This window comes from Protobothrops mucrosquamatus, unplaced genomic scaffold, assembly GCF_001527695.2.
Source record: "Protobothrops mucrosquamatus isolate PMUCROS unplaced genomic scaffold, P.Mucros_1.0 scaffold2654, whole genome shotgun sequence".
NCBI lineage: Eukaryota > Metazoa > Chordata > Lepidosauria > Squamata > Viperidae > Protobothrops > Protobothrops mucrosquamatus.
This window is the reverse complement of record NW_015388705.1, coordinates 1-23311: the sequence shown is the minus strand read 5'-3', so window position 1 is coordinate 23311 and position 23311 is coordinate 1. Positions and strand designations below refer to the sequence as shown.

General features: G+C 42.3%; 1 protein-coding gene across 1 annotated transcript in view; it reads left to right on the top strand.

Annotated features, from left to right (window-relative positions):
* SLC17A9 (solute carrier family 17 member 9) overlaps positions 1-12467 on the top strand; it is a 38174-nt gene extending 25707 nt beyond the window's left edge. Inside the window, exons 7-14 of the mRNA XM_015825480.1 lie at positions 1070-1169; positions 2082-2178; positions 5799-5886; positions 6604-6638; positions 7205-7320; positions 7893-7948; positions 10383-10412; positions 12197-12467. Of these exons, the coding sequence (XP_015680966.1) occupies positions 1070-1169; positions 2082-2178; positions 5799-5886; positions 6604-6638; positions 7205-7320; positions 7893-7948; positions 10383-10412; positions 12197-12360 (686 nt within the window). The 3' untranslated portion in view covers positions 12361-12467. The remainder of the gene's footprint in view (positions 1-1069; positions 1170-2081; positions 2179-5798; positions 5887-6603; positions 6639-7204; positions 7321-7892; positions 7949-10382; positions 10413-12196) is intronic.
* The last annotated feature ends 10844 nt before the right edge of the window (positions 12468-23311 follow it).

The window sequence follows — 23311 nt, the reverse complement described above, 5'->3', positions numbered from 1 at the left end:
TTGGACTCCTGTACAATTTACTTTGGAGATTTCTTGCTTTGCAGTTGATTAGAACCAATTGTGTTGGTCTTGTTTAATGTATCCTTTGTGGAAAATTAGCTGTCTCCTCCTCCTCCTCCTCCTCCTCCTCCTCCTCCTCCTCCTCTTCTTCTTCTTCTTCTTCTTCTTCTTCTTCTTCTTCTTCTTCTTCTTCTTCTTCTTCTTCTTCTTCTTCTTTTTCTTCTTCTTCTTGTGCCATATCCGTTATCGGAAGTTGGCGATCTTGTTGGTGATCCTGTTTTTATCAGCAGCCGTATGAAAAAGTGCTGCTGAGTTTTGTTCAAACCAGTCCCTTAGATTTTGAAGCCACGATGTTCTTCTTCTGCTTGGACCTCGTTTGCCTTCAATCTTTCTCTGGAGGATTAAATGGAGTATGCCGTATTTTTCTGGGTGTCGCATCACATTTCCGAAATATTCTACTTTTCGATTTTTTAATTGTTTTGATGATTTCCCTTGGCTTTCCCAGGTGGCTTATCACCTCCTCATTTCTGATCTTGTCAACCCAGCTTATACGTAAACAGCCACCTGTAAATCCACATTTCAAATGCTTCTAGTCTCTTCAGGAGGCCTTCTGTCAGAGACCAACTCTCTACTCCATAGAGCAGGATAGAAAAAATATAGCATCTGACAAGCCTGATTTTCAGTCTTAGGCTTATATCGTGACTGCAGAGGACCTTTTTCATTTTGAAGAATGCTGTTCGAGCTTTCTCTATCCTTGTCTTTACTTCCAATGGTCATGTCTCAGCTTTCATGTAAATTAGAACCGAGGTGCGTGATCCTTTCAACTTTTTCTAGTGGTATTCCTTCTGAATTTATTGGTGGTAAATTAACGGGTTGTTTGCTGACAACCATGATCTTGGTTTCTGAGGTGTAGCTGTCTCTAGAGTTGGTAAATCTGTCTCTGAAGAATCTGCAGTTCTGGGAAGGGCAGGATTCTACTAAATACTATGAACACAGGATATGCAAAAACCTCTCCTCCCAAACCGCCGAGTTTCCTATTTACAACCACGTGCCCGTTTATATTTTGCAGAAATAATAGTCTCACTACAAGACCTGGCAAAGGGTCTTTCCTTATCCTCCAAATCGACCAAAGTGCCTTGGAGAAAATTATTTAGGAAGCCTCCCATTTGGTAAGTTTCTGTCCTTGTTAGCATTTAGAATTTTGTTCCATTATTACATTTTAGGGGCTTTTCCTAATCTGATTGCTTAAACTGCTTAAGAAATTCCTGATGAAAAAAATTGAGTCCTGTCTTTGTGTTGGCTATGGGGATACCTGAATGAGGTCTTGATTGCTGTGTTCCCCTGCTTATTCATCCCTTCAGGAGAAGGGAAGGAAGGAAGGAAGGAAGGAAGGAAGGGAGGGAGGGAGGGAGGGAGGGAGGGATAGAAAAAAGTAAGGAAAACGGAAGGGAACAAGGAAGGAGGGAGAGAGGGAGGGGATAAGAAAAAGGAAGGAAGGGAGGGAGGAAGAGGACAGGAAAAAGGAAGGAAGATGGAAGGAAGTAAGGAAGGAGGGAGGAATGAAATAGGAAAAAAGGAAGATGGAAGGAAGGGAGGGGATAGGAAAAAGGAAGGAAGACGGAAGGAAGCAAGGAAGAAGGGAGGAAGGAAAGAAGGGAGGAGGAAGGAAGGGGATAGGAAAAAGAAAGGAAGACGGAAGGAAGGAAGCGAGGAAGAAGGAAGGGAGGGAGGGAGGGAAAATCATATATAGGTAGTCCTTGGCTTACAATGGTTTGAAATTACCACAACACTATAAAAGCGACTCACAACCAATCTGCACACTTACAAGCATCGCAGCATCCCCACGGACTGCATAATGACTGCATGATTCTCTTAATCGATGCAGTGATTGGCTTGACAATCATGGCAGGAAAGACCATAAAATTCGGCACCAATCCCTTAACCTCCTTATTAGCAACCGTTCTTCTGGTCTGTGGTCGTAAATGCGAGGACCACCCGTGCGCTCTTCCTGGGAGCCATGGCCCTTTCAGGGTTCTTGAGAAAACCCTTGCTCGTCTGAACTCGGCAATGAACTTCCCCAGGGCGGTGATTGTGGCTCAGTTGTGTGCGGCTAGCACGTTCTTCACCCTGCTGTCCTGGCTGCCGACATTCTTCAGCGAAACGTTTCCCGATTCAAAGGTGAGCACGCGTATCCTTCACGAGAAGGGGGGAATGGGAGGGGAAAAGGAGGGGGGCAAGTAGTTTTGCTCGGCCCTGGAGTAAACTCGCACCTTTGACTTCTCCAAGAGGGTGACTGTGTCTTATTGTGTAGTTTGCTCGCCACGTTGCAATTGGATGAGTTCTCATTTTATCTGTACCTCTTCTGAGGTGGAAGATAGGATTATGATGAAAAATGGAGGGGGTGGGGGAAGGGAAGAGGATGGGTTAGATCAGGGGTGGGGAACCTTGGCTCTTTTATGGCTTGTGGACTTCAACTCCCAGAATTCCTGAGCCAGCATGAATAAGTCTGTTATTCTGTTACTACCGCTCCTGCTTCTCATAATTGTTTGATGGGATTTTAATAGTGGTAGTCTATATTGCTATGTCCTCTTGTGATGGTTCTGTTTAGTTTTGTTTTATTTGAATGTTTAATTTATGTGTTGGCCTTTGGCTGTAATAAATTGATTGATTGATTGATACTGGTAGTCCTAGATTTACAACCATTCGCTTAGTGACCGTTTGAAGTTAGAACAGCACTGAAAAAAACTGACTTATGACTACTTTTCACACTAACCACCAGATGACTGCAAAGAATATAAATCCATATAAATATAAATCCCACCGTTCGGTCAGAAATAAAGAAGCTTCTTGAACGAGAAGTGAAATGTTTTCAGTGGAAAAAACAATCAAGGAAGTCTCTTTGCCTTTCAGAAAAAAACATCTTGTGTTCACAGCTGCTTTCCTTTTTATGGCACCCTGGGTGCTCCTAGGAAGTCAAATAAGCATAAATGCCAGCGGTGAAGACTAGAACAAATGATTGTCAGGAGTTTGTCTCTATTTTGCATCAACCAGCAAAGCATGAAGACAGCGGCTGTAAATTAAAACCTGGATAGCAAGCCTTGTTGTGGCAGAATAGTGCCACCTATTGAAGAATATTGAAGAAGGCCACCTGAAGAGACTAGAAGCATTTGAAATGTGGATGTACAAGTGGCTGTTACGTATAAGCTGGGTTGACAAGATCAGAAATGAGGTGATAAGCTGCCTGGGAAAGCCAAGGGAAATCATCAAAACAATTAAAAAAACGAACAATAGAATATTTCAGACATGTGATGCGGCACCCAGAAAAATACAGCATACTCCATTTAATCCTCCAGGGAAAGATTGAAGGCAAACGAGGTCCAGGCAGAAGAAGAACATCGTGGCTTCAAAATCTAAGGGACTGGTTTGGACAAAACTCAGCAGCACTTTTTCGTGTGGCTGCTGATAAAAACAGGATCGCCAACATGATCGCCAGCATCCGATAATGGATATGGCACAAGGAGAAGAAGAAGAATTGATCAGACCTGCAAATGATAAAATAATCCTTTTTTGTCATACAGCATGAATGTGCATGTGTTACTTTTCAGCAACTCAAGTTCTTCTAGAACAGGGGTAGGCAAGCTTGGCTCTTTTATGACTCGTGGACTTCAACTCCCAGAATTCCTGAGCCAGCCATGCTGAGGGGAAAGGGAGAGGTTTCTAAGCTGAGCCATGCTGGGTCAGGAATTCTGGGAGTTGAAGTCCACGAGTCATAAAAGAGCCAAGGTTGCCTACCCCTGGTCTAGAATAATGGTTTTTAGTGCTACTGGTCAAAAAGCTATCAGATTTTCCCCCTCTGCTACTGAGTTGTGTATGTATTTTAATTATTTCATTTACTTCTTGGCTAGTCTAGAGAAAAGGACTAGGGGGTCATGATAGCAGTGTTCCAATATCTAAGGGGCTGCCACAAAGAAGAGGGGGTCAACTTATTCTCCAAAGTACCAGTAGGCAGGACAAGAAACAATGGATGGAAACTAACCAAGGAGAGACGCAACCTGGAATTAAGGAGAAACTTCCTAACAGTGAGAACAATTAATCAGTGGAACAGCTTGCCTCCAGACATTGTGGATGCTTCATCACTGGATGTTTTTAAGAAGAGACTGGAGGGTCACTTGTTTGAAATGGTATATGGGGTCTTCTGCTTGAGCAGGGGGTTGGACTAGAAGACCTTGAAGATCCCTTCCAGCTCTATTCTGATTCTGATGTCGTCTTTGACTTACAACAGTTCACTTAGTAATCGTTCAAAGTTACAACGGCACTGAAAAAAGTGACTTATGACCATTTTTTCATACTTATGACCATTGCCGCCTCACCCAATGTCGTGTGATCAAAATTCGCAACCCTTGGAAACTGACTCATATTAATGACGGTTGCTGTGTCCCAAGTTCATGTGATCCCCTTTTGTGACCTTCTGACAAGCAAAGTCGAGGAGGAAAGCCAGATCCACTTAACAACCGCAAACAAATGGACCATTGAGTAAATCAACCCAGAGGTCACCTTCGAGGCCCAAATGACCAAGCTCAAATTGTCCTACTTTATAAAACACATTATGTGAAGACCCAACTCTCTGGAGAAGGTTTTGATGCTGAGAAAGGTGGAAGGAAAGAGAAGAGGACAACCAACAGCAAAGTGAATGGACTCCATTAGAGGGGAGATGAGTGCACCATTAGAAGACCGTAACCAGGTTAGGGAGAGGTGGTCATGGATGAAATCTAGGAGTTGAAAATGATTTGATGGTACTTAGTCAACCCAGTTAATGGTTTAAAGGAGAATGTCTGTGGAGATTCTCAGTCATCCAGGTCATGGTTGTCCCAAAGGTGCTTTTTCAGGAGTTAATTGGACTTCCTTGTTTTACTTTGAAGACGTTTCGCTTCTCATCCACGAAGCTTCTTCAGCTCTGACTGGAGGGTGGGGAATGGAAGGATTTATATTCCTTGCAGACAGCTGGCATTTAGCCGTGCACTTTGGGATGAACACCCTTCGAATGGTGAGGGAGTATGAATGGATTTCCAGAAAACATCGCAGGCTACAGGAACCGTTTGTGCTTCAGTTTGAGATGCAGACAACACAGATTCATCTCCAACAGCCTGCGCCTGTCTTCAGTGGTGAAGGGACCCAGGGCAGAAAAACATCCTGCAACCAAGAAGGCTCCACAACCATTTACACTACTCAGATGACCCTGAGAACACAGGTCTCAAATGGTCTCAAGGACTCTCTAAAAGAATGCAAATGACCAGCTGTCTGCAAGAAATATAAATCCTTCCATCCTCCACCATGCAGTCAGAGCTGAAGAAGCTTCTTAGATGAGAAGCGAAACTTCTTCAAAGAAAAATAAGAAAATCCATTTGTCTCTTGAGAAAAAAAGCACCTTTAAAGCAGAGATGTCCAACCTTGGCACCTTTAAGATTTGTGGATTTCAACCCCCAGAATGCTGGCTGGGGAATTCTGAGAATTGAAATCCACGAATCTTAAAGTTGCAAAGGTTGGACACCCTTAGTTTAAACTTTTAGCTGGCCCTAGGTCAGGGGTAGGCAACCTTGGCTCTTTTATGACTCGTGGACTTCAACTCCCAGAATTCCTGAGCCAGCATGGCTCAGCATGGAAACCTCTCCCTTTCCCCTCAGCGTGGCTGGCTCAGTAATTCTGGGAGTTGAAGTCCCCTGCCCTAGGTCATTCTTTTCTTGGAATTTTTTTTTTTAACAAGGAAGCTCTACAAATACCTGTTTCTATCTTCCTTTCAGGGCTGGATTTTTAATGTCATTCCTTGGCTGGTGGCAATTCCAACCAGCTTGTTTGCTGGTTTCCTGTCTGATCAATGTATCAGTCAAGGTATTTTGCTCTTTGTTCCTTTAATTCTGAGTTGTCGGTTCAGAACACAATTGAACGGTGACATGCTTTGACTCTGCAGGATTGGAAAACAGTATGGTTTTGTTTTTTTTTAGTAGCGATGTAAGGTTTCTCTCCTTAATTTTTATTTCTCTGACACTTCACAGTGTGAAAAGTGTTGCTTCTAACGGAGGAAGGGTGGATTAAGGATAGGATATGACAAATAGCAAAGGCAAAGGAGAATTAAACATGGTTTTTTTCTGAAATTTTGCAACACTGCCGATGCAGTTCCATATTGGTACATCAGAATATGCAGGTGGTGTAAATCTGGCACACCTCAAGAGCTCTTTAAAGCAACCACATCTCTGAAAGGGATACACAGCCCTGGTTTTTGCACCTGCCAGAACTATATTCCTCTTGGTTTTTAAATCAACCTTTTTAGAACATCTATATATGTGGTAGCTAGGAATCAACACTGGTTTAATGGCACATGATCAATCCATTTTTTTTTTCAAAAGCAGAAAAGAAATACTCCTTGTTAAAGAGTTTTTAACCCAACTTTAAAAGTATGCGCTTTATTATTATTATTTTAAATATACTGTTGCGATATTGTGTGGTAGAGTTTTAACCAAAATAGTGGGCAAAAGAACAGCCCCCCCCCCAGCAATGAAAACGGGATCTGTCCTAATCAGCTGATTGTTTCCCTTTTTTTTCTTTCAGGGTGCAAACCAATCACCGCTCGTAAATTTATGCAGGTAAGAGGAAAAAAATTTCAAATATTGTTACAGAGAAAGAACCAAAGGCTATATCTCCATGATTTCCAATGTGAGATTTTGGTATCCTTAGGTGTTTGACTCATAGGACAACCTGGGGCCTTTGGTGATTTATGGATTGATTGATTGATTGATTGATTGATTGATTGAGTGATTGACTGACTGACTGACTGACTGACTGACTTACTTACATGTTTATATACCAGGGCTCTCCAAACTTGGCAACTTTAAGACTTGTGGGCTTCAACTCTCAGAATACCTCAGGAAGCTGGCTGAGGAATTCTGGGAAATGAAGTCCACAAGTCTTAAAGCTGCCACGTTTGGAGAGCCCCGGTGTATACCACCAAATTAAAATGACGTATGGTGACTTACAGTGCAGCTGGCAAACACCAGTGGTGAGAATCATACGGCCGTCAAGAAAGGCCAAGTTTGAAGACCCCTGGCTTAGAATCAGACATGAGTGAAATGGCATATAAGCTTAGGGAAATACATACTGTAAATAATAACCAGCACATTAACCAAAATTCTGTCTTTTGATTTCCTTTGAGGTCATTGGCTCCGGGGTATCCAGTCTTTTTGCCTTAGGGATAGGTTACTCCACCAACTTTTGCCAAGCAGTGGCCTTTGCCTCAGCCAGCATTGGGCTTCAGACTTTCAACCACAGGTAACACCAGAACTTCTTATGTAAAAGCTGGCTGGGGAATTCTGGGAGTTGAAGTCCATGCATGTTAAAGTTGCCAAGTATACAAAACATTGAAGGCAGGACAAGAAGCAATGGATGGAAAGTAACCAAGGAGAGAAGCAACCTAGAACTAAGGAGAAACTTCCTGACAGTCAGAACAATTAACCAGTGGAACAACCTGCCTCCAGAAGCGGTGAATGCTCCAACACTGGAGGTTTTTAAGAAGAAACTGGACAGCCATTTGTCTGAAAGGGTATAGGGTTTCCTGCCTGAGCAGGGGGTTGGACTAGATGACCTCCAAGGTCCCTTCCAACTTTACTACTACTACTACTACTACTACTACTACTACTAGCCGCCCTGAGTCCGCAAGGAGAAGGGCGGGATATAAATTTAATAAAATAAATAAATAAATAAATACTACTACTATTACTACTACTACTACTACTACTACTACTACTACTACATAGCACTCAAGTTTTAACTCATTTCAAATCCTGCCAATTTAACTGCTAATTGAGATTTGGTTCTAAGACATCTTTATTTTTTTTGTGCAGTGGCATCTCAGTCAATATTCAGGATCTGGCTCCTTCATGTGCTGGTTTATTGTTTGGTGAGGAAAAATTACTTTTTTTTCTATTACAAGATTTATATCAAGTCAAGTGGGAAGGATTCCTGATGGCTTCATGGCTGTGTCCATATAGTTTTCCTGGCAACAATATGGAATTGGCTTTCCATTTCTGGGAGGTTTTTCCAATTTCCCAACGAAGACTACTATGCCCTGGGATTCCTGATTAGGCTCCCATCCAAATGCTAATCTGGCTTAATCCTTCTTATCTTTTGATATTGTCATATTCAGTTAGCTATTTCTAAGATCCTTGGTTTGTACTGTCAGGAAAAAAACCCACCCTAATTATATTACCACAAAATATCATTTGAAGGCAAAGTTGCCAGAAAGTGGTCAGCATGTAGCTCTTGTATTCAATTTTTTTTTGTAATTTCAAAGGGTCTGACTTTCTGTGAAAATCTGGATTAACACACCCAAAGGTGCTTTTTCACGAGGCAACTGGGGCTTTCTTGTTTTTTTTCTTTGAAGACGTTTCGCTTCTCATCCAAGAAGCTTCTTCAGCTCTCCTCAAGCTCCTGGGATGAGAAGCGAAACGTCTTCAAAGAAAAAACAAGAAAGGCCGGCTGCCTCGTGAAAAAGCACCTTTGGGACAACCACGACCTGGATGACTGAGAATCTCCATAGACATCTGGATTAACTCAGATTATTTGAACCATGAAAACAACCTCTAGCCATCCTGGCTGGTAATTATCACGAGTCAAGAAGAATTAGAGAGCATGAATAAGTGAACTAATCTTGGTTAAGCCACGGAAGCCCTATGCATCTGCTTTCTTTACAGTATAAGAAGTCTTAAGAACTGGATGACACACATTTTCCTGCAGGGTGTGAATGAACGTCACTGAATGAACGAATGAACGGAAACAATGAAATCTGGGAGAAAAGATCCTTGCCCTTCCGATGATCTTATCAGAGAGATTTGAGTGAAAAGAGCTGGGGAAAACGACAAGTCCCGATTCTCTTTGTGTTGGCCCAAAAATGGATTCAAATTGTCTGTGGAGATTCTCAGTCATCCAGGTCATGGTTGTCCCCCAAAGGTGCTTTTTCAGGAAGCAACTGGACTTCCTTGTTTTTCTATGAAGACGTTTTGCTTCTCATCCAAGAAGCTTCTTCAGCTCCGTAAACAGCCTGCGCCTGTCTTCAACAATGAAGGGACCCAGGGCAGAAAACATCGTGCAGCCAAGAAGGCTCCACACACATCTGCACTACTCAAATGACCCTGAGGGGACAGATAAACCTTCAAATGGCCTCAAGAACTCTCTGTTGTTGTTGTTAGTTGCGAAGTCGTGTCCGACCCATCGTGACCCCATGGACAACGTTCCTCCAAGCCTTCCTGTCCTCTACCATTTTCTGGAGTCCATTTAAGCTCATGCCTACTGCTTCAGTGACTCCATCCAGCCACCTCCTTCTCTGTCGTCCCATTCTTCTATTGCCCTCCATCTTTCCCAGCATCAGGCTCTTCTCCAGTGAGTCCTTCCTTCTCATTAGGTGGCCAAAGTACTTGAGTTTCAACTTCAGGGTCTGGCCTTCTAAAGAGCAGTCAGGGTTGATCTCCTCTAGGACTGACCGGTTTGATCGCCTTGCAGTCCAGGGGACTCGCAGGAGTCTTCTCCAGCACCATAGTTCAAAGGCCTCAATTCTTTGGCGCTCAGCCTTTCTTATGGTCCCACTTTCACAGCCATACATTGCAACTGGGAAAACCATGGCCTTGACCATACATACTTTCGTTGACAGGGTGATGTCTCTGCTTTTTAGTATGCTGTCTAGATTTGCCATAGCTTTCCTCCCCAGGAGCAAGCGTCTTTTAATTTCTTCGCTGCAGTCCCTGTCTGTGGTGATCTTGGAGCCCTGGAAGATAAAATCTGTAATCCATGAAGGAGCAACAACTCTCTAAAAGAATGCAAATGACCAGCTGTCTGCAAGGGGTATAAATCCTTCCGTTCCCCACCATCCAGACAGAGCTGAAGAAGCCTCTTGGATGAGAAGCGAAAGGTCTTCTAAGAAAAACAAGAAAGTTCAGTTGCCTCCTGAAAAAGCACATCTGGGACAATGGGTTCAAAAATTGTTGCCCTGTGATACACCTTACCTCCCAATTGAAGGTTACAAACAGGCAAACAGACGAGAGAGTTTTGGCAGTATATAGATGATCAGTGATGTCTTGAGGGTAGCAGAAGGATTCAGGACTATTTGTAGGGCCAAAATGAGAGGAATTATAATCATTCAAGGAAACGTCCCAATAAAGGAGGGGGGAAGAGAATTCCCTGAAGGAAAAGCAGAGTGATAAATTCAGAGGAAGAAACTATTCAAAGTCCCCAAAAGATGGTGGCGTGCTTGATGGAGGCAGAAATGATAAAAAAAATATATCAGAACATCAAGTCCTTTTTGAATTTATACCTCACCTTTTTTTTTTATCTTTCCTTAGGTGTGGCAAATACAGGTGGAGCTTTACTAGGTATGTTATGGAGTATCAAACAATTCACCATTCCCCCAATTGTTTCTCAGCTATACTTGTATCCAAAGGAGCAACTGGATGGACTGTGGAATTAGCTTTCAGTCCACAGCTAGGAAATAACAAAGGGACTAAGTAAGGGGATTTTTTTTTGCCTAATGTATATGTATATTAACCCATAAGGTGTGGCTGCAATATGATTATTAATCCCCTTTATTATTTTTACTTCCCCCTTTTATTGGCTCTACACCAGGGCTAGGCAATCTTGGCTCTTTTATGACTCGTGGACTTCAACTCCCAGAATTCCTGAGCCAGCATGGCTCAGCTTGGAAACTTCTCCTTTTCCCCTCAGCATGGCTGGCTCAGGAATTCTGGGAGTTGAAGTCCACAAGTCATAAAAGAGCCAAAGTTGCCTACCCCTGCTCTACACCTTTCTATTAGTATAAGTATTTTCTGGTTTTTTGCAAGTACACTAGAGTGCTTCTGTACTGGAGATAAATTCTTTGTGTCTCTAACGACACAGCCAAATAAATAAATAAGTATAAATAAACTATACAAGGATAATCCAGCTGGATGATGATGATGATGATGATGATGATGATGATGATGATGATAATAATAATAATGATAATGATAATGATAATGATAATGATAATGATAATGATAATGATAATGATAATGATAATGATAATGATAATAATAATAATAAAGTTGGAGGTCATCTAGTCCAACCCCCTGCTCAGGCCATTTCAGACAAATTGCTGTCCAGTCTCTTCTTAAAAACTTCCAGTGTTGGAGCACCACAGCTTCTGGAGGCAGGTTGTTCCACTGGTTAATTGTTCTAACTGTCAGGAAGTTTCTCCTTAGTTCTAGGTTGCTTCTCTCCATCTGTTGCTTCTTGTCCTGCCTTCAGGTGCTTTGGAGAATAGCTTGACTCCCTCTTCTTTGGGGCAGCCCCTGAGATATTGGAAGACTGCTAACATGTCCCCCCTCGTCCTTCTCTTTATTAGACTGACATACCAAATTCCAGCAACCGTTCCTTATATGGTTTCAAAGGCCTTCTCTTGTAATAGCTCCTTAAGCTTCAGCTTTTAGAAAATTAAGTATACAGGTATACTCCTTGACTTATGGTCATGGAATAAAGCAGTAGTTAAGCAAGGATGCCCAAGAAACTGCCTTGCTCAATGACCACAATCCCACCACTTCTGATTGCAGTCATTAAGCAATCTCCCAGGTTACTAACCGGGTGGAGCAAAAGAGTTGCTTGCTGAGTTCAACTCCCCTCCAGTATTCAGAAAAGATCTGCCACAGTAGGCTGCAATTTCGAAAACAGGTTGTAAGTAGTTCTGGGAAGGTCCATTATGACTTTGAACAGTTGCTAAGTGACTGTTCATGAAGCGAGGACTACCTGTATTGCAGGATCTAGTCACTGGATGACTCTGGGTCAAATATTCTTTTGCAACCCAACCTACCTCTCGGGATTGCTGTTGCGGTGGTGCATAATAGGAGAAATAGAAGCATTATACATGCTGCTTGTATACTTGTACAAAAGGTAGGATAACAATCCGATCCAATCAATCCATTGGTAAGGGATGTATTCTGCATTGGTTGCAGTTTCTGGGTAGTCTCCAAGGGCAGCCCCAGGTGGAGCGTGTTGTAGTAATCTGAATTTATTGGTTGTCAAGGGAATAGCCCAAAATAAGAATTTCTGGGTTGAAACAAGATTGTGTTGTTGTTTTTTTTAAAAAAGCCAGCACATTCACTTTTGCTTTTCTCTCTGCACACAGGTGTTGTTTGTGTATACCTAGCTGGACACCTCATTGAAAACACAGGCTCCTGGGTCTCTGTTTTCAATCTTGTGGCTGTTGTGAATGTCCTTGGACTTTGCACATTCCTCCTCTTTGGAAAAGCTCAAAGAATGGATCTGGATCCAGCATACACAGACTTATAAACACATCCACGGACTTAGAGGGAGGTGTCAAGATTCCAGAATAGAAAGCAGAATTCCAGGAAAAACGTACCAGCTATGGAATGATAAAAGTCCATGCATTACCTCCAGATTTACTAGCCATCTACTCATCTTTTCCCTCCCACACGGTTGGTGTGTGTTTCACCTCTTTGATTAGGTACTATTCCTCCATTATCCCAAAGAGGATTCTCCCTACCCCCGTATATTGGTGATCTAGCCAACATTAGACCTATGTCGGCTGTTCAGGTTGGGAATTACAGAAATCCAGTGTATCTGGAAAGACCTGGGTCAATTGCCTAAGATGACCTTAGGAGCAGTTTAAATATACTGACTCTGGCTTCAGTGTCTTTTGCAGCAAAATGGTGTTACATTGCAGGCACACTCCCAAAATACGCAACCAGGTACAGCTTGCTCTTGGTTATCTTCCTGTGTGATAAGATAAGAAGTGCATGGATCCACCCATAATCTCCTCCCACCCAATTTATTTTTTTCCAACATTCATGATGACATCTGGGCTACAGCAAAAGCTTGTAGAAACTCAAAACATATGTTTTGACCCTGTTTTGAGGAGTTTTGAAGCCATCGTCATGAGTGTCCTATGGACACAAACATCCCAGACCTAGTGTGAGCTGCCTTGTTCTGTAATCTTAAGACTCCACGAGGATGGGTTTTCTTATTTTTGTTTTTTTTCCGATGTCTAGGTAGAACTCACAATTACTTAGCTGTGTTTCTCAGGTGATGTATGTAGGTCAAGGTTTGGCAAAGTTCTGGAGGCAGAATCCTCCCACAATGAACAAAAGAAGGGCAAGGAATTTGTCAGATTTCCATTGAGAGCTGCAAAATCTCCCCCTTCCCTTGCGGCCTCCCGCAAAACCTCGCAAACCCATGGATTATTTGCATATCATCCTAGTGTACATATATACAGGTGAACAACCATACCCATATTTCAATTATGAACACGTAGGTACACCTGTACAATAATGTTGGACCAGCTCTCTTAAAAAAACCAATGGGGTTACCAACAACATCAGCTTGTCACAACTTGAGGTCCTTCAGAATTTTTAAGTTACAACTGTGTCACCCCAGTGGCCAAAGCCACTGTCAGTGAAGGTAGCCATAGACCAGCAGGCCTAAAAGACCTTGATTCAGAAAAATTATCACCCAATGGAGAGGGAGTGAGCAGATTATGCAAAGTCCAAACTATGGTTATAGGACTGTCATCCATATCATATCCAATAAGGCAGCTCTCTTTTCTCATCATCCTCTGAGTAGGGATGTCTAACAGTTCTGGACAGCATCAAAAGTCCAGAGCATGCCCACTAGAATTGTCATTCTAATTGCTGGAAGAACAATTTCATCCAGAAAGTTCGTGCGAACGAGAAGATTGGAAGACATCAAGAGATGAGAACCTTGGATTTTGTGAGTTGCCTCTCTAGGTCAACCTTCTACAAGTGGTGCCCTGCAGGTCTGTTAGATGTGAAGAATGGGCAGACATCTACAAAGCTTCTTTAGCTTAAGATTTTCATTCATACCGGGATTTCAGTTTCACACCAGTGCTTATATTGGTTTGGGATGAAAAATTAGCAGGGTATTAAAAAAAATCACCCTCTTGTGTTTCATCGGTTGTTGGAATAATAGAAACCAAGCTTACAGATATTTGGAAGCTAGGTTCAGTGAGTGGGGGGTGAGCTTCTCAGATTGCTAAACAGTGAGAAATTCTATTGTACTGGGGGGGTCTCAGGTCAAAAGAACCTTGTGTCTTCCAGATATAGGAAGGTCACATTGATCTCTCTGTACTTGAAGACCTGCTCTAAAAATGGCATTTTCCTATTTGCTTCCAAAACATCTTGTTCTCTTTGTAGTTCCTGGTTTCAACACCATTCTGTGTTTCTCCGGCTGAATCTACCAGTAGAGTCTTTTCACAATTGAAGTGTTTGCATGATTCATTCCAGCAGGGGTGGGCAAGCCGATGCTCCCCTAGATATCACCAAACTACACTTCCCAGCATCCTTCACCATGTGAGCTAAAGCTGCTAAAAACACAAGTTTCCCACTCCTGCCTCAGTTATGCCGTTTGCAGCTATTGAATAATTGCCTCATTTAAGCCCCTTTTTAATGTCCCCCGTGGACGCATGGGTTCAAACCAGGATTGTGCCTTATGAGAATGGTAGATTTGAATGCCAGGACACGGGACATCATTTTTACGTTCTTGCTGAATTTCATCTGGCAGAAGAATGGAAACAAATCCAAGCAAAGCCAAGTTGATATTTAAATAAAAAGTTGAGCTGTTTTCCATCAGACATGAAATATTGTGGATTGTAATGACTGTTTATGTTACTGGAGTCTTTTCACAGAATATAGAACAATAGAGTTGGGAGGGACCGTGGAGGTCTTCTAGTCCAACCCCCTGCTCCAGCAGGAGACCTTATCCCATTTCAGACAAATGGTTGTCCAGTCTCTTTTATTAATAAGATCTTATATTGAATTATTATAATTAATAAGTAATTCATTTATTAATAAGTTATTAATTAATACATTGGTACTAATTTATTAATTTGTTAATACATTATTATTAATAAATAATAAATTAATCATTAAAAGTCTTGTATTAATAACCTGCTAAATGGCTAAACACAACAAATCTTGTTGGGTCCCATTTTGCTCAAAGAATGGAAGAATCTGGGTTGAAAATATGGTTCAGGAGGACAGCTTCCTATTGATTGATTGATTGATTGATTGATTGATTGATTGATTGACTTATGTTTAGGTGTCCCATGGGAAGATCTGAAGAAACAGGTTTGTGACAGAATGTCCTGGAGAAAATCTATGTAGTCACTAAGCTGATGACATGATCACTCAATATAACAGAATAACACAGTTGGAAGGGACCTGGGAGGTCCTCTAGTCCAGGGATTTTCAACCAGTGGTACGGGTACCACCTGTGGTACATTGGCACCTGGCAGGTGGTATGCGACCATCCTAGAAAAGTGGTAGCAGGGGAGGGGAATGAGCTGAACCAGTGGCAGCACCGCACAAGGCTGAGTGAGAGACGGCGGGAGCTGCTGGGCTGTCAGGGCTCAGTGGAAGCGCCAGGATCAGCGCCAGGCTCCAGCTGGAAAGCAGCACTGATCCTGGCACTTCCGCTGAGCCCAGAAGAAGCGCCGATCAGCTGGAATGTTGCAGCATCTCCAGGGTCTTGTGATTTACATTCAGATGCTTGGCAACTGATTCATATTTATGACGGTCACAGTGTCCCAGGGTCATGTGAAGTGACCAAAACCTGCTGCAACCACCCAGCAGACGGGGGGAATAAAAACCAAACACCCCCACCCCGCCCCCGCTGCCAATTCTCAACAGAAATGCTCAAAACAATGAAAACCTCGGACAGGAGGAAGAACGCCGCCGGGCGGGCAGGCAGGCAGGTGTCTTGCTCGGCTGTGGCTTGGGGGGCACTTTTTTCAGTGCCATTGTAACTTCGAACACTAAGCGAACTGTTGTAAGTCGAGGACTACCTGTACTTTATCACTTTTTCCCTTTTTTTTGGTCATCAAGTTTTTGACACCTTGCTAGGCGACTGGTGGTACTCGGATGTTGCCATGTCCTAAAAGTGGTACAATGGGTGAAAAGGTTGAAAAGACCTGTTCTAGTCCTATCCCCTGCTCAGGCAGGAAACTCACTATTACTTTGAATGCAACAGTTTTGTCTGTTACTTTTGGGTAATGTCTAGATAGGTGCTTGGTTCATTGCTTTGGAAGTCTGCTAAGCAGGGATCCGATAAATTGTGATTTCATACTTACTAAAATAAATCCTCCATTATAATAAATTAATTTTGCTTTGGATGCAAAACAACAATCCATTTGCCGATGTCAAAACAGAATTATATCTGGGTGTCCCAAAAGCAAATCTAAGTGTCTGCAAATACCGGCAGAGGGAGCTGTAAGATCTGAATTGACTGAAAATGTTTGTCTTGAATGCTAAAAAGGCTGTTTAAAAGCAGCTCCTGGCAGAATTCAGGGTTGTTTTTCCCTCCTTCAATTTTAAATCCCACTCCGAATTGCAAAGTTTCTTCCTTTATAATATTTTATGTGGGCTCTATTAACACTGCTGTGAGTGGAGCTTCTTGATGTTTTTTAATTGTCTCGGATAGGTTGGGTTGATGCTCATTTTGTTAAAAGCAACAATTTGCAAACATTCATCAATTCCCAGGTATAACGTAAAAATTCACAGGCTTCTATGGGTCAGTTGAACTACCTTTTTGCAGATCTGAGTCCAGGTATTATGGCCCTGTTTTCTTTTAAACTCAGGGGGAAAAAAAATCTGAACCCCTTCGTGTGCCTTTCCTTTGTTGTTATTTTTTTTCTTTCTCTTTTTTTCTTACCATTTTCCATTCTTGTTATGATCTGGGATCACGGTAATAAATGAATCGAGGATCACAGCTTTTATCCATCTGTTTTGGCTAGGGGCAGTGATGATTGTCATTTGCTGGTTCATTTTTTGGAGCGTGTGGTTATATTTTGGACAAAGGGCGGTCTCTTGAGGCAGACCCAGCTATGATAGGTGAGTCAGGACCTCAATGCCCAGAATGATGCCAGAGAATGTCAGAGTGGGAGGAGCAAGGGAAGTCAAATCCTGAAGCACAGATAGCTGGTCTCACTTTATCTCTGCCTAGCAGAGGACATCAAACTTAATCAGGGAAATATGTCATAGATGTCACTTCCATGTCTTTCAAGAAGAGTGATAGACCCAGAGCCATCTGAATGCAGGGAGCCTTCAACCTTATAAGTTAACAGAATGAAAGAGTTGGAAGGGACATGGGTGGTCTTGTAGTTCAGGGGTCCCCAACCCCTGGTCTGTGGACCGGCACCAGTCTGTGGCACGCCAGAAACCAGTCCATGCAAACAAGCAAAGCTCCATCTGTGGGATGCAGGCAGCACATGAAACCATGCCTCCTCCAGTCCTTGGAAAAACCACGGAACCGGTCCCCGATGCCCAAAAGGTTGGGGTCCACTGTTCTAGTCCAACCCCCTGCTCAAGTAAGAAACCCTATACTATTTCAGACAAATGGTTGTCCAATCTCTTCTTAAAAACCTGCAGTGTTGGAGCACCCACAACTTCTAGAGGCAAGCTGTTCCACTGGTTAATTGTTCTAACTGTCAGGAAATTTCTCCTTAGTTCTAGGTTGCTTCTCTCCTTGATGAGTTTCCATCCGTTGCTTCTTAATTTACAAACTTACAAGGAATGCCAAAAAAAAAAAAGACATATTCCCTGGTCAACAAAAGTGACTAACAAGCAAGTAGTGGAGCTCATAACACCAGACATGTCACTGGAAAGCAAAATCATGAAACTGTCTCTCATTTACTTTGGCCATGTCATGTGGGGGAATTCACTGGAGAAAGGAATTATGTTGGGAAGAGTTCACGGTAAAAGGAAACCAGGCGGTCAAAGAACAAGATGGCTGGACACTATCCAAGCTGACACCAGCCAGAGCATAGAAAGAATCAAAGAAGTAGTGCAAGATCAGAAGAGGTGGAGAGCCCTGGCTATAGAATCGCCAAGAGTCAGACATAACTCAATAGATAACAAGCTACAACCAGTTGCCTAATGACCGTTTGAAGTTACGCAGACCTCCCCCCCCCCAAAAAAAGTATTTACAACATGAGAAGGAATGGCAGAACCAGGAGGTGGAGTTAAAGGAGGGATCAGTCTAGAATCCCTACATAGCCACAAGCAAAAGTCCATAGGGATTCTAGATTGGTCCTTCTTTTAACTCCGCCCCCAGGTGCTGCCAATTCTTCTCCTACTGGGTTTGAAGTTCCAATGCCCCTACTCCCCCCCCTTTGTGGGCGTGTGTTTGCATTTTGGGCACTTGGCAAGCAGCCAGCATTTACACCTTTTGCCATGTCATGTGGTTACATGACCACAATTTACAACTTTTTTTTTTTTTTGCCAGATACCGGCATTTACACTCAGTTTCTGGTAAAACCGTCGATTGGCTAAAATAGACTTAGTCACTTAGTGACTGCTGCTTTTGTTTAATGACCTTCTATTTGCTTAGCAACCACAGCATCCACTTATCAACCGTTGCAAATGAAATCATAAATTGGCTGCGGTCACATGGTGACCCACTTAACAACCGGCACACTTTATGACCATAATTCCAAGGCTCAATTATGGTCTTCAATCAAGGACTACCTGCAGATGAGATACCATCCACCAATAGTTCATGTTATTAGCAGTGAAACTTTCCGTACTGGCCCTCTTCCAGTTGATTATGGAAGTCCACGCTTTCCGTAAGCATTGCCCCTTTTTGCTAATTGACTTATTTTTTCTTACAAGATTCTGGTTTTTAATATTATGTTTCACTGTTTGCTGCCCAGGTTTGTTTTGAACTGCGTTAGATTATAAATACTGTCAAATCCTCCTCCTCCTCTTCTTCTTCCTGCCCCAATTTGGAGAAATCAAGATATGTGCAAAGAGATATGCGAAAGAAAGAAAGAAAGAAAGAAAGAAAGAAAGAAAGAAAGAAAGAAAGAAAGAAAGAAAGAAAGAAAGAAAGAGAAAGAAAGAAAGAAAGAAAAAAAGAAGGAAAAAAAAGAAAGAAAAAGAAAGAAAGAAAGAAAGAAAAAGAAAGAAAGAAAGAAAGAAAGAAAAAGAAAGAAAGAAAGAAAAAGAAAGAAAAAAACAAAGAAAAAGGAAGAAAGAAAGAAAGAAAGAAAAAGAAAAAAGAAAGAGAAAGAAAGAGGGAGGAAGGAAGGAAAGAAGGAAGGAAGGGAAGAAGGAAGGATAATAAAAAGAATGAATGAAGGAAGGAAGGAAAAGTGATATTGTCATTTATTTATTTATCCTTAGCATTACCAGTGCAATAAAAGCAATAATATTTCAATTCATAGGTGCTCTAAACATGCATCACTTAATTGGATCGTTTCACAACAGAGAACGTCTGCGGTGTGGTTCCTTACTTCAGTTATTCCAAGGACAAATTGCATTCAGTTTCTTATCCTAAGTACCCACAAGTAAATGCATTTCTACGCAGACACATCTTGTGCTATTTTAAGGATGCTCAGATGAGTTAACGAGGATCCCCTTCAGGGATACCTGTCCAAGACCATTAAGAAGGATGTTTCACTTGAACGCGACCAATTTCCTATCGCTAGAGCTTTGCCTGACGATCAGAGGTACCAAGATTTTCTTTTAACTGAAAGGTTTTGCGGTCTGGAAAATTTGAACACACATCCCTTCCCCCCCTCCCCCGCCCACTCCCGGTGTTAAGACACCAAGAAGACATAGAGACATTCTTTAGTACGCACATTAATACATACTAATACGTAATAATTGAGAGCCAGTTTGGTCTAATGGTCAAAGCACCAGGCTAGAAAGTGGGAGACCGTGAATTCTAGTCCCACCCTTAGGCATAAAAGCCAGCTGGATCGCTTGGCTCAGTCACCAGGAGACTGTGAGTTCTAGTCCTACCTGTGAGACTGTGAGTTCTAGTCCTACCTTTTTTTTTTAAAAAAAAAAAGAAGAAGAAAGGGGGTTTCGAATTTTCGGTCTTGGAATGATGTTTCATTTTAATTAGCATGTTAAGTTTGGCATTTTTGTATTTGTGTATTTGTTTTTGAATGGTTGTAAGCCGCCCTGAGTCCGCAGGGAGAAGGGCGGGGTAGAAATATAATAAATAAATAAATAAATAAATAAATAAATAAATAAATAAATAAATAAATAAATAAATAAGACTGGTTGAGTGATTTTGGACCAATCACCAGGAGACTGTGAGTTCTAGTCCTACCTTAGGCAAGAACACTGGTTGGATGATTTTGGGCCAATCACTAGGAGACTGTGAGTTCTAGTCCTATCTTAGGCGAGAAGACTGGTTGGGTGATTTTGGGCCAATCACCAGGAGACTGCAAGTTCAAGTCCCGCTTTAGGCATGAAAACCAACTAGATGACTTGGGTCTATCACCAGGAGACCGTGAGTTCTAATCCTACCTTAGGCAAAGAAGACTGGTTGGAAGATTTTGGGTCAAACACTAGGAAACTGTGAGTTCTAGTCCCACCTTAGGTATGAAAGTCAATTGGGTGGCTTTGAGCCAGTCACTCCCTGGCTTAGCCCCACCCACTTCACAGGGTTGTGGGGAGAAACAGGAGGAAAAAAGTGCTGGATATGTTTTCTGCCTTGAGTTATTTGTAAAAATAATAAAGGCAGGATACGTATAAACACACACACACAAATAAAAATGTTTTAAACAGCAATTGCACGGTCAATTTAAGATGTTGCTCACCTTTTGTCAGTCACAGCTCTGAGGTATGATAGAAAGCTGGTGGAGAGGAAGATTTAAAAAAAATCACCGGAGAGGGTGGCAAAAATACACGTGTAACAATTGACCATGTTATGACTTTCTCTATAGAGAACCAGGCACCTGACTTGCATTCTCATTAATAGAAAACAGGAAAGCGTTGATGAGGGATTTTTCATGGTTACCTTTTAGGCTCATTGCAGCTGTTAACTTCCTTTTATTTCCACTCCTCTCTGACATCCTACCTCCCTTTAAAAATGTTAATTTATCAACTCTCCAGTGTATGGCTGCTATCAGAAAGTAGGTGGACAAGAACTCTTGTCATGGAAAGAATCTACCCAGGCTTTCAAACAAATGACGTGCTGTCATAGTTTGGAGCTAACTGCTTCCCCTGAAAACGTATTAGTGTAGAAATTTTGGAGCTATTGTCGGCAAACTTTAAGGTGAAATAGCTTTTACATTAGTGTTAGCATTGTCCTAGTGGACAATCACTTAGATATGAGCCAGCCGTGTGCTGCAGCTGCCAAAAAAGCCAACACAGTGCTAGGCTGCATTAACAGAGGGATAGAATCAAGATCACATGAAGTATTATCACTTTACAATGCCTTGGTAAGGCCACACTTGGAATACTGCATCCAGTTTTGGTCACTATGATGTAAAAAAGATGTTGAGACTCTAGAAAGAGTACAGAGAAGAGCAGCAAAGATGATCAGGGGACTGGAGGCTAAAGCATATAAGGAACGGCTGCTGGAATTGGGTATGTCTAGTTTAACGAAGAGAAGGACGAGGGGGGATATGACAGCAGTGTTCCAATATCTATGGGGCTACCAGAAAGAAGAGGGAGTCAAGCTATTCTCCAAAGCGCCTGAAGGCAGGACAAGAAGCAACGGATGGAAACTAACCAAGGAGAGAAGCAACCTGGAACTAGGAAGAAATTTCCTGACAGTTAGAACAATTAACCAGTGGAACAACCTGCCTCCAGAAGTTGTGAATGCTCCAACACTGGAAGTTTTTAAGAAAAGACTGGACAACCATTTGTCTGAAATAGTATAGGGTTTCCTGCCTGAGCAGGGGGTTGGACTAGATGACCTCCAAGGTCCCTTCCAACTTTTTATTATTATTATTATTATTGTTGTTGTTGTTGTTGTTGTTGTTTTGTTGTTGTTAATAATAATAATAATAATAATAATAATAATAATAATAATAATAATAATAATAATAATAATAATAATAATCTCCAAGTAGTATCTAGCCAGTTCAGTTTAGTACAGTATTACTGTTATGCTCTGTGAGATAGAACAAGAACATAAAATACTAGGGCTGGAAAGCACCTTGTAGGTCTTCTAGTCCAGAGGTCCCCAACCTATGGGTTGAGGCCCACTACCGGCCCATGGCCTCTTGGCCACCGGGTGGCATGAGTGGCTGGCCAGTACATAGGTGCATGTGCGTGCGCTCACTCCCTGCCCTTGCGATGGTGCTAGCCGAGCCACGAATCTCGCGACACTCTAGCCAAGCTGTGAGCCCTGAGCCTCTCACCGGTGCTAGGAGAGCTGAGCACCATGCACCGGTGCTAGCAGCCCCATCTGCAGAATGCGCATGCTCACAGCCCTGCACATGCACATGCAACCATAGTGTGTGTGTGCATGCATGCATAAAGGTGCCTGTCCCTCCCTGTCCCACCTATTTTTGAAAATCTCCAGCGATAGAGCACCCACTACTCCTGGAGGCAAGCTATTCCATGGATTAATTGTTCTCACTGTCACAAAATTTTTCCTAGGTTGGATGTCTCTTTAACAAGCCCCCACCCGTTAATTCTGCCCTCTGGTGCTCTGGAGAATAAGTCAATCTCCTCTTCTCTGTGATAGCTCTTCAAGTATTGGAAGACAATTATCATGTCATCCTTAGTCCTTTGATAGGGTAGACATACCGAGCTCCCTCAGCCATTTATCATATGATTTAGCCTCCAGATGCCTTATCATCTTTGTTGCTCTTATCTGCACTCAGCAGAGTGCAGAACTCAATGCAGTGTTCGAAATGCGGGCTCACTAGCGCAGTATAAAACAGTACTATAACTTCTCATGATCTTGATGCTATCCCTCTGTTGATGCAGCCTAGGACTGTGTTGGCTTTTTTGGCAGCTGCAGCACACTGCTGGCTCATACTTAAGTAGTGGTCCACTAGGAATAGAACAGAATAACAGAGTTGGAAGGGACCTTGGAGGTCTTCTAGTCCAACCCCCTGCTCAGGCAGGAAACCCTACACCATTTCGGACAAATGGCTGTCCAGTCTCTTCTTAAAAACTTCCAGTGTTGGAGCATTCACCACTTCTGGAGGCAAGTCATTCCACTGATTAATTGTTCTCACTGTCAGGAAATTTCTCCTTAGTTCTAGGTTGCTTCTCTCCTTGATTAGTTTTCATCCATTGCTTCTTGTCCTGCCTCCAGGTGCTTTGGAGAATAGCTTGACTCCCTCTTCTTTTTGGCAACCCCTGAGATATTGGAACGCTGCTATCATTGTCACATCTAGTCCTTCTCTTCATTAAACTGGACAAGTAGACAACTCTAGTTATGATCTGTGCAGACCAGTGGATGGATATTGACTGACTCAAAACTCATCTGTCCATGGACATTGAACCTTCCT